General features: G+C 41.2%; 1 protein-coding gene across 1 annotated transcript; it reads right to left on the reverse strand.

The window, feature by feature from the left end:
* Positions 1–6,188: 6,188 nt before the first annotated feature.
* Positions 6,189–8,470, reverse strand: ovca2 (OVCA2 serine hydrolase domain containing). Its single transcript, XM_074612082.1, has 2 exons — positions 8,165–8,470; positions 6,189–6,856 (listed from the first exon to the last, which is right to left on the reverse strand). The coding sequence occupies exons 1-2, from the start codon at positions 8,319–8,321 to the stop codon at positions 6,336–6,338; spliced, it is 678 nt and encodes a 225-aa protein (XP_074468183.1). The 5' UTR covers positions 8,322–8,470; the 3' UTR covers positions 6,189–6,335.
* Positions 8,471–11,992: the final 3,522 nt, after the last annotated feature.

Genomic DNA, 11,992 nt, shown 5'->3' on the forward strand with positions numbered 1-11,992 from the left:
TGTATATGATAGCATGGCTCAAAATGAATCCATGTATTATAAATGATGAATCCTATAAACCTTTACTATCGAATAAATATTAGTATATCAATCTCAGACGCCGTCCACATTGAGTCCCAGTGCAATGCTGAGAAAGTCTGGTGTAACTGAACACCCATCAAGGTTTTATGGCTTTTATTATGGTCATTATTACTCTAGTAGCTATTTGATTATTATCGTTTCTTTAGTTTCTCATCAACACTTCAGCAGTTAAACCCTGTGTATCATAGTGTATTATGCATGGATGGACCTCCTTATAGTTATGAAGAAATAGCAATCTCATGTTATTCATTTATAAAGCTCTTCTGTTGAAGCTCTGAAATACCTCACATCTCTTCTGTCATTTAAATCTAAGTACAGCACACGATCCAGTACCTGCTTAACCTTAGATCTCCCCCATGTACGCACTAATGTTGGTTAGAACAGGTTTCAGGTACAAAGCACAGCACCTTTTAAATGGAATGAACTGCAAACTGTCCCTCAATCTAGAGTTCCCCTTGGAGATTTTAAAGCTTTATTATCTGATGTTTATTTTTTACGATTCTTATAACTGATTTTAATTCCTGTTTTTTGTGTTGTGTTGTTTTCTGTTTTGCTGATTGTGCTCTTGCGAATGTTTCTTGTTCTCAGGTCTTGGATAAAGAGATGTTAATCTCAACTGGGGGATCCAAGTTTTTCAGTCCCGAAACCGATTGCGATACCTGGGATTTGGGTATTGGCCGATATACCAAGTACCGATCGGATACCAGTGTTTAAATAATTAGCTGTATGCCTCACTGTGTGGAAGTAACTTGGATCATTCTTTTATGTGTAAGGCAACATCAAGCTTGACTTAAATATTGCTTTCCTAACAAATAAATACATAGATATACATTAACTGAACTGATATTTATTATTCAAATAATAAATCGTACACCAGCAACTTGGTAAAAAAATCTTCAAAATTAACAGGAATTACAATTGAAGTGTAAGCCTTTTTAATGCAGCTACAAAGGGGTCAAAACTTTTAACAGGAATTAAAATTCCAGTATAAAATGTATATAGTATAAAATTTAATTAAACAGATCAGCCCAATTGTCACCGATATCCCTTTCAGCTATTTGAGTCAATAATAGCCCGATATCCGATCTGGTATCGGTGAATCCCTAATCTCAATAAGACTGCCTCAAAAAATAAAGGTTAAATAAAATTTGCATAGTATTCCTCTACAAATACCACTGAGCTACACAGCACAACACATGCTCTTGATGGCATTATTGTAACGTCCCTTTTTCACCCTCCGATCCTCTCAATAACTTCCTGAAACCAAACAAGATTGCTCAACAGTGTTCACATTTTTTGGGGATATGTGAGCCAAGACGTGCCTCTCTCTCTCTCTCTCTCTCTCCGTCTTATCCAGACTCCACCACAGTCCTCCTCCATAGTCACGATGACTAATATTTACCCCAGCAGTGTCAGTTAGGCACCTATAAGGACGGCCAAACCACAGCCGTCCTCGCCAGGGCCCAGCCACGGCCTCTAAAACAGCCCAGTAAAAGCACACGAGCAGACTGAAGATGACATCATGCATCAAGCGGCCGCTGCCCTTAACGTCAGATGACCTCAACTGTGTCCTCGGTTCACCTCTGCACCTTCCTCAGCCAACAATGGACACTACCTCTGAACATAATTGCATCCGGTGTTAAAGTTTGAACCAAGTACGTCCACGTTGAACAGGTCTGAGTGGTCAATCACAGACAGGATGTCGCAGGAGATCAAATATGTTGGCCCGAGCCAAAGTACATTTTGTCCACACAAACAAGAAAACCACAAAGCAGAGGGAAACCAGACGTGTGCGAGTATGCAAGCAATGAATAACAAAATGATCAAATCACACCCATATGGAGGAAAAGAAATATGCAGATACACGCCCACGCGCATAAACACGCTCTACCCGTCGTTGTTTTGGGCCTAGATACCACACTAACACCGCAGCACAGATTCCTTCACTGTGTCGTTTCATGTCATTAACAACTGACTTTTCTCACATTTTCTGTTCTTTAAATAGCATTTCGACTGACAACTCTATAAATATACTCCCACTGTTCCCTCTTTCATATGTCAACACACGTCAAACACGCCGTGTCTAACCAGCTCTCATCTCACAAGTTTCTTTTTCTATGCAAACTACACATGCACACCTCGTCACAAACACAGGAAGCAGAGAGGCATGGCTAAATCCCATGTGATGCTGGACACAGGCCATACCTCTGGAAAACCTCCAGCATGATGTTACATCACATCCATCTGCATACCAACAGAGCAAAGAACACACACACACACACATGCATAGACTTAAATTTTCACAGAGGTGTGAAACATCAGGTTAAAAATCCCCCTCAGTCTTCATCATCTTCTCTTTGTTGTGACTGTGGATTACAATGATGACAAAAGTACAAATAACGGTAGTAAAAAAAAGCATGTAAATCCAAAAGTTGCAGGCCAGGTGATACAATCTCAAGTCCTCTGCTGAACGTCATAGATTATTCCAGTGGGAGCTGTCACTAGTAGTGAAGGCAGAGTTGGTCAACTTTGTTCTGGACGAGCCTGGGCCATGGGATGACCAGGCTCTTTGGAGTTTGAGTGCAAGTCTTATATAGACACGCTCACCACGTGGCCCCTCCCATCCTTCCGTCTCCCATAACAACAAACGCTCCATAATCAAAATAGAGCCCATCTGTGCTCTGACACACCCCTCTCTCCGCTCCTCCATCCCCCATGCTCCACCGGGGGAAGAGGGAAAAAGTGATCCTTCAATCGCGGGCGAAAACTTGAATGTGCCCTTACTCTCCCTTTTTTAACCGCAACAGCCAGAGAGAGAGAGAGAGGCAGAGAAGCAGAGAGGGAGAGAGGGAGAGGGAGGGTAACTCCACCCTCATCTGTCTCTGTCTCTCATATCATTATTTCCCGGTTGTTGTGCAACAGGGGGAACGGATTCCTGAGAAAGGAGTCACGGCTCTGTTGTAAAACTTACTGGCAAGAGTGACCCTCTGTGTTTTTCTTTTACTGTTTCCCCCTCGCTCAACTCACTCTCCGTTCGTCTCTCTACTTGTTATCAAAACCATGTGTGTGTGTGCTGTGAGGTCTTGGAGGGACACAAGGGCCACAGGGGAGCACAGGAGACAATGAGTATGAGGGGCTGCGACGGTGAAACGAGACCACGACATAGGACCAGGATGTACCTATGTGTGAGCGGCAGCAGAGGCTCATTAGAAGTTGAAACAGGTGACATATTATGAGACAGATTAAAGCAGTAGTGGGTAGAATTGGAGCAAATATGATTATTATTTTTATAAAACGGTCACTATATCCTGAGTGAATGAGACAGGTCATCTGAAAAAAAATCATGTGTCCTCCGGTGCTCCTAATGGCATCTGCAAGATTTCACAGACCGGAGGAAAACAATCAATCAGAGCCGAGCTGGAGCCTGCCGTCTCTGAGCAGCTGTCAATCACTCGCGATATCCGATCAAACTAGGCAACGCTGATCAAATATGAATCAATATTCTGTTACTGTAATGCCTATTTCTCGCCTCAAATGTTTTCAGAAACATCTTCTACATGAATGTATTAAGAGAACTGGATACAGCGTTGGAGGCGGGGCCCCGTTCATTCCTATTAAAGTTGCTCAGTGGCACATGAAGCCAAAATGGCCCGACTTCCGACTGGAAAAGTAACCGGATCTTCCGGCGATCTTCCGCATCCATTGGGCCCATGGAGCAGGGGCAGCAGCGTCCGCTCAGTCACATGGCTAGGTCACTGGATCACAACCGTCACAATGTCGTCACGGCTCGCTAACTCCGCCTCCCAGCCCTCGCTCCAGCCTCGGTCTGGGTCTCATTCACATGAACGGAGGAAGGGAAATTACTCTGGATTCGGCTATTAGTGCATTTTACAACTTTTAGGACCTAATGATTTAAATAAGTCTATTCAAGTGTTCATACTGGGAAGTTGATTTACCTAAAAAAAATGATCCGCTGAGTACAGACGTCTCTTTCCCAATGTAAGTCTATGGGAAAAAGCCTTTTTGGGCCCGATGGCATCACGTGACGGATACGGAAGTTGTAGTACCACCGTTTGGCCACTACGAAAACTGGCATCAACGACCGGTGCTCTACCTGGGGGCTTGATCTTGTAGTGTACTGTTCAGCTGTAAAATGAGAAAGTTTGTGACCCGGCAGCCTTGTTGACAACAGTTAAGGAAATACCAAGCACCGCCCACCAGCCGGAGCACAGCCAATGACGCTCAATAGGAACACTCTCTCTCTGAAATGACCTGTGATTGGCCAAAGTCCAAGGTCAAGGCCTAGATTTTTTTAAAGCCTGGAAACAGAGCCATGAGGAGGTGCAGAAGTTTACATTTACAAGAGAGGAAGTTCAGATGTTTTACTGTGGAATTTCATCTCAACAAGGCAAATAACCACCCACAACAGCCCTCAGTTGTCTGTCTTTCTTGGGTCAAGAGTGGAGCCCATGTCATAAATGTAGCAGACATAAATGTAGCAGACATGTAACAGCGCCCAAAAGCTGATGACACACAGGATGTGAATGGGAGGAGGATGTTGAGGAGAGTTCGGAGCGAGAGGTAGAGGCCAATGGGACATGAAAGCAGAAAGGGGAAGGAGTTGAGAGAAAGAGGTAAGAGAGGAGAGAGAGAGAGCACACATCTGGAAACAATCGAATGAGTGCAGTCTGACGTGCACATGCTTCAGCTATAAAAGAACAACATGTCCTTGAACTTTGTGCATCTGAGTCTATGCATAATAAACCTGTCTATATAACTCCCATATGAGGAAACACCTCCAGCATCCCTATAAGTAAAACAACCTAAAGCAATCACTAAGATGCCTCTGGATGGCTCTTCATTACTCTTCACAGCTGGTGCTCATAGTTAACTTCAATATGGGTGGAAATGAATCAGTAACCACATGATGACTCAAACAATTGTTCATTTTCATTTGTATAAACTCTGAGGCAAAGTTGTGTTTTTTAGTACCTACTGTAGCTGTTACAGTATGTGGTTCTATAGAGTGCTACAGGAATGAGACCTAAAACCCGGAAATGAGCTAGCATTTCCCGCTTCAAAAATCATAGAAGTGGTGTTCATTTGTGAAGATTATCTTGCTGATCAAAATGTGTGGGTATCATAAATGTTTGTTTGCCACCGAGCTTATTTTCTGCAATAATCCAAAACCCAATGAAAAAATCCCATTGGCTATTTGTTGAGGGATCCAGAGCGATGCTAACTTCCTCGTTGGCCTACAAAAATATGTCATCCCTGGAGCACTCTATTGTTATACACAATAATACACATGTAAAGCAGTTTGCAAAGCTATGGTATGCAAAATGTTACTCAAACTTATTAAATCAAGGTTTCCACTGCGGCTCTGACATCAAATTCTCGTCATAACTTTCCACAATCATGGTAGAGTGCTCCCAGAACCTAAAAATGTCAGTCCTCTCCTGGTCTGGCGTTGTTTTTATAAATTGAGACTGCAGCAAGCGAAAGCAATGGAAAATACATTTGCGTTTATTCCTGCAAAATTAGTCATTTTACTAAACAAATTACAAAAAAATTCTCTGAGTATTCCCATCTGCCGACCCAACCCGTCTCTGTCTAACAGCATTAGTAAACTTCAAAGTGCTTGTTGGATCGCCTTGCAGCATCTGAAATGCCTTTTCTGACTACAAAATCAGACGGCATGACCAGACTCTTAAGAGTTTTAAATTTCTACTTTTCACATCAGATGTTTTGTCAGCAGGAAAAGCACAGTTGTAATAAAATAACACTTTATTGGAGCAAAGCCATCATGAATGTTATTAGCTACACTTGTGCTTTTCCTGCATCGCTGAATTAAAATAAATAAGTTACAAAGAAAAAGTCATGCATTTGCATTTACTTTAGCAATAGAGTCTCAATAAAAGTGACTTTAAAGATATTACACAGCTCACAACAGAAACAGAGACCAGAAAACATTAAGTAAACAATTGTCACTCAATTTATTATCTGTTACAAGATATGTTCCCTGAGAAGGACGACAGTCATTGCACTGTTTTGGATGGATCAGACCAGAGGAAAAGAAACGCTTCCTGAGAACAGAGGTCATGACTCTGAACTTGGCGTTTTTACCCAAAGTGCCTCTGGAATCAATTATGGCATTACGATTTTTTTCTGATCATTAAATAATCAACATGCTTCATGCTTGGCGCCTCACGTATTCAGCAGCACCTGACTTTCGTTTCTGGGACTTTCGTTTCTCACTGGAACCTTTTGAGAAAGTCCTGGTAGGCTTGTCTGTGAGCAGATGCAGCAGGAACAAAATGGCCACCAGGGTGCGTCAAGACCTGAGGGTCTTTAAATGAGGGGAGGAGCTCCCTGCTCATGTTGTCAGGGATGACTCGGTCTTCCAGTCCGAACACATGCAGGGAGGGGATCTGGAGGGGAGGGTCGTAGAATCTTTGGTGCTCATCACATGCGCTGCGGAAACCAGCGACAAGGATGGCAAAGCGGAAGCTGAACTCTGGCTCCAGTTTTTGCTCGTGAAGGGAGCACAACATGGCCACAAAAGCGGCTCCCTGACTGAAGCCCAGGATGCCATCAAATGGACCTTGGGTCTTCACGGCTTCTCTCACAGCCGTCACGCTCTCGTCGAGCCCCAGACTTTCCTCACACTGCTGCTGAGCGTTGAAACTCCGAGCCTGGACGTCAGAAAACCACCAACCCCTGGAGTCCTCGTCGCCTCCAGGTCCGGGACCTGAACCATTCTCCTTCTCTGGAGCTTTTGAAAGGACAGAAGAAGAAAGTGGTTATTCTGCTGTGTTAAATTATTTACAATTCAAAGTGAGGCACCACAGATGAGTGGACCAACGGCTCTTTCATCCACTGTATTTAACTCCTAATGAGAAGATTAATTTTTAAACATGTATTGCATTACATCATTCATTTTGTTATTAGTGCACAGAAAAATAATAATTTTCTCTATTTTAAATATTCTTAAATGTTCTCAATATTTTTGTAGAAATTTAAATCTGCATGTTTTAATCTGATGACTAAATGCGGTTTTGAAATTTGAATGACTTGTATTTAGGGCTGTCAAAGTTAATGCAAATTTTAATGCCTCTTTAAAGTATCAACGTAATCAATCTGACGGAGTGTGTAGCGGGCTCGGTTTTACGTTAAAGTGCAGATATACAAAGATATACGATACCGTTAGAAACTAGAAAACCTAAGGAATCTATTGGTACCAACCATGTCATACTAGCTTGTCGCGAACAAGGTTAAATAGCGCTCCAAACTTGGCGAGGAAAAACCGGCATGGCCATTTTCAAAGGGGTCCCTTGACCTCTGACCTCAAGATATGTGAATGAAAATGGGTTCTATGGGTACCCACAAGTCTTCCCTTTACAGACATGCCCACTTTATGATAATCACATGCAGTTTGGGGCAAGTCATAGTCAAGTCATAGTCAAGTCAGTACACTGACACACTGACAGCTGTTGTTGCCTGTTTGCCATGTTATGATTTGAGCATATTTGTTTATGCTAATTGCAGTACCTGAGGGTTTCTGGACAATATTTGTCATTGTTTTCTGTTGTTAATTGATTTCCAATAATAAATATATACATACATTTGAATGAAGCAGCATATTTGCCCACTCCCATGTTGATAAGAGTATTACATACTTGACAAATCTCCCTTTAAGGTACATTTTGAACAGATAAAAAGAACTGCAATTAATCGTGAATAAATATTTTAATCGATTGACAGCCCTAATTCTATTATTACAATGGTTTGCATAAAAGCAGGAACTAATCAGATCATAGACGATCTAAGGTGGAAATTGATTAATTAACTAGCTAATTATGTTGTTATAGCTGTTACCATGAACTTCAGTCTGTGGCTATAACTAAATCTTTATTTGTTAATGGGTCATTGTAGAACAAATTAAATCCAAGCAGCAATCTACAAAGTGAAAGCAAACTTGTTATGTCCACCTCTATACCTAGCTACCAGCTACTTCTACTTCTAACAGTGTGTTTTGGTTGGTGGGAGGCTTGTGTGTGTGTAGAGGATGAGGATGACCCACCTTCACTGCTGGCTTGCTGCAGCACACTGAGCGGTGCGTTCAGGTAAACCAGCTCCACGTGTTTCTTCAGCAGCTTCCGCAGAGCTCCCGTCTTCTCCCGGAACGAGCTGCCGTTCTGACGGTAACCATGGATACACAGGACCCGGAGCGGTGCCATGGTGACAGGTTAGCCTAGCTAACGTAGTAATGCTAGCCGGAGAAGTTAGTTTCAATTACACGTCGAAGGATATAAAAACGTTAATATTTAAGAATAACAAGTCGTTGTAATATAGCACGCCCATAGACAGTATGAACTGGTCAGATAAAATACACAGCGGGATATTTCAGCAACGAAAGAGAGTTTTAGTTAACGAGCTAAATACCGAAAGTCCAGCAGTAACTCAGGAAGTCAGCCGGAAGAAGATACAAGTGCTTCCGCTTATTATTTTCAAAGTAAAATCCTTGTTGCAAAACATGGACATCATTATCAATTTTTTTTTTTTAAAAAGTACATATTGGAGGGGATCTACTCCCAGCACCACAGACAATTTTGAGAATGTGCATGTTTTCCTCTCCTTAATGTTTCTCATTATACCACGGTGGAAAATAAAGAATACTTTTAAAGGAAAATATATAATAAATGCAAATAAACATAACCTCAGTAGACATGTTTAAATGAATTATATATTTGTGGTTGGTACACGCTGAAAAAATTGACATAATCTAATAGGTTTATAAAGAAGGAAATTTGATTTGCCTGATGAATCTTCCATAGCTTGACCAAAACACGTGCTACAACAGTAAAGAAAATTAAACTATTGAATGCAACAGTTTATTCAATGTATAAAATGTTTAAAAAGTTTGAGCTGATAGGAATAGCTGCTGTGCTGTCTGATTTCTATACGATGAAATATCAGATATTATTAGTTATTTTCAGTTAGTTCGGTTCAGTATGATTCAAGGATCCATATTAATTGGTCTCATACACAAACAATATGTGTGGTGAAATGCAGGGTAGTAGTGTGCAATGATGAATAATGTGCAATAACTGGAATAAGGGTATAAATAGGAATTAATATAAAGGATACAAATCTAAAGATAATAAATTATATATATATTGTATGTATTATTGAAATGCATGCATGCCTGTGCAATTTCTCAGTATATAAAAAGGAAAAAAGGAAAAAAAAAAGAAAAAGAAAAGTAAAATGCATACATACATAATGTTACAATTGTAAGACAGACAGCTCCATAGCTCCTTGACTGCAAATAAGTATGCAGGGCGGTACAAAGGATTCACAGAGGCCAATCTGTGCATCCCAGTACCCATACTACCATACTATTTAGTGTACCAGAAAAGGATTTAGTATGTCCCAATACATAGTATGTCAAATGTACGCCAAAAATACCAGGATGTCCTACTACATCCGGTCGCATTTTGCAGCATGGGGCACCACAGCCGCCCCATAAACAGGCTACAGAAAACCCAGAGCAACTTACCTGTATTTATAACCCAGGACTTACAATAAGACCCATGCAGGTTAAGGGTTCAGCCAAATCTTAGTTCACACTAATTCGAAAATAATCAAGCAATATTCTTCCTTCCACCTCCTCATATTTAAATCAGATGCATTTTACTGTCTGACTGATGCTCTATAGCATGTGCTTGCATTTCTGGGGCAGGAGGACAGACTCATTGCTAGCTGGTGGGGAGGCCGACCCCTAAAGACACAGATGAGAATGTCTCCTGCTGCGACATCTCAAGCCAGGTGATACAAAGCGGCTATTGAAAACACCGTGAAATTTTTCAGCACTGTCTAAATCTTTCATCCCTCTGCAACAACACCAAAAAAAAGACTGACAAGGAACTTTATTTTCAACACAGATAAAAGTGAAATGCTAATTCTGGGCCACAGGAACTCACTTATCAGACTCTCTTTCAACTTCAGTGGCAGCGCAGTTCTCCCAAAGGACTCTGTCAAAAATACAGACATTACCTTTGATACAGATTCCCTTTTGACAAACATATGAAGGCAAAAACACCATATTCTCACTTCAGAGTGGTATGAAGGAGTTGGAATTTAGCCAGTCCTCCTAAGGGTTTGGGGATGGCCCAAAGCAGTGTCAGCCATATAAAAATGGATGGAGAAAAAAGTGAAAAGACAAAGTTTATCAGGTTAGCCCGGCACGGGTGCATCATGCATTGCCCACCTTTTCTTATAATCCCTTGGCATCCAATACAAACAGCATATATTGCTAAGAAGTTAAAGTCAATTGTTCGTTCCATTGCAACGTAGGGTGCCCAGCAGCAAAGCTATGCCTCCGCACATTTTGGACTGAAAGCGACTACCGGATGCCAGTAAAACGTCCACCTACAAAGTGCCGTACAAAAGTAAAACAATTTTTTTCTATTTTATTGTCATAATTTTAATGTCTCTATTGAAATAGTCTGTGCTGAACAATAAAAATATTATAAATATGCATACTATTATAACTATTTACTCACTTACGTATTTATTTATTAAACCTTTTTGCCCAGCTGCTTCCCAGAGGAGCATAAAGTGAGCGATGGACATAAATGGAAGTTAGAAAAATCCAGCCCACAGATTTTGAGATCAATCTCAAACTTTTTCATGTTAAGCACCTCACAAATCGACGTCCAATAGACCACAGACCATGGATGTATATGAGGTTGTGCCCTGTGTGTTAGTAAATAGCCTACAACTACATTACATTCTGTTTATGTCATGCTACTAGTACTACTAGCTACTGGCCGATAGCCGGTTGTTTGGGAACAGAGACGTTAATACATCCACTACGGTACAGGTTTACAGCAAACAGCCCATGGTGTATTATAAGATAATAAAAGTGATGAATTATAACCAATATATCCATTATTACAGCTGCATACAGCTAGCAGGAAGCTGGAAGAACCGGATATGTCATATGGACGTGCAGGGCGGTGCAGTCCTGTGGGTCTGATGCATGTTCATTATGCCGAGGAAAATAACTCTGGATTCAGCTTTTAGTTAATTTTACAACTTTGAGGACATACTCTTTGTTCAATATACACACAATGTGTTTTTTTAAATGTAGTATCAGTGTGTCATTTTTTTGTTGACTCATCTTTAACATATTTTGCTTTTCACTGATAAAAAAAATAGTCATGTGGCTTCGGGGCACACCTACCACTGAGATGTTTTGTGAGCATTTGTGTGTTGTGAAAGAGCTCAGGGTCAGGGTTTACCCAGCTGGGACGTGATAATAAAGCCGGGACTGTTTCTGTCTCCTCTCCTCTCGGGGTCTCCGTCAACGAGCGATTGTTTTTCTTTGATGGTGTGTTTTGGAGTGGTATCACATACAGGCTCTGTCAATTAGGTTTAGCAAAGGTCTTTTGTTGCTGAGAGAGAGCGCACGTGTTGCCTCGCCATGACGCACATGCTAATTAGGGAAAGTGAAAAAAAGAAAAACCCAAGGGACAAGGCTGCTGTTGATGTTCTCCAGCACTGGTGAGGAGTCATGTGTCCATCCCCCAGGGAGGCAGAGAGAGGGAAGGACCTTTTGCTGGTGGAGACAAACTGATCCCCTGTTTCAACTTTTATTTTTAATTCCTTCCAGTATTGGCTGCTGCAATGTGTTACTCAATCACGGCTCCACATTTAGATACTTCCTGTTATTCAAAACTCAGCATCCTGAGCACTCATGTGGATCTTAAAACATAACATAACATATCAAAATAAGCATCATGAACCACTGTCATACGACCCTTAGTAATAATGGCAACATAATATAATATAAATCAGGATGGCATTATCAGCTGTAACTGCCATACGAAGGCATTGCATACGT

The sequence above is a fragment of the Sebastes fasciatus genome, chromosome 16 (assembly GCF_043250625.1).
Source record: "Sebastes fasciatus isolate fSebFas1 chromosome 16, fSebFas1.pri, whole genome shotgun sequence".
In the NCBI taxonomy this organism is placed as follows: Eukaryota; Metazoa; Chordata; class Actinopteri; order Perciformes; family Sebastidae; genus Sebastes; species Sebastes fasciatus.

Excerpts from the sequence above, each read along its gene's own strand:
- ovca2 (XM_074612082.1), bottom strand. The coding sequence starts at position 8,321 with ATGGCACCGCTCCGGGTCCTGTGTATCCATGGTTACCGTCAGAACGGC. Across the intron at positions 6,857-8,164 it reads GCAGCAAGCCAGCAGTGAAG|CTCCAGAGAAGGAGAATGGT; the intron begins GTGGGTCATCCT and ends TCCTTTCAAAAG.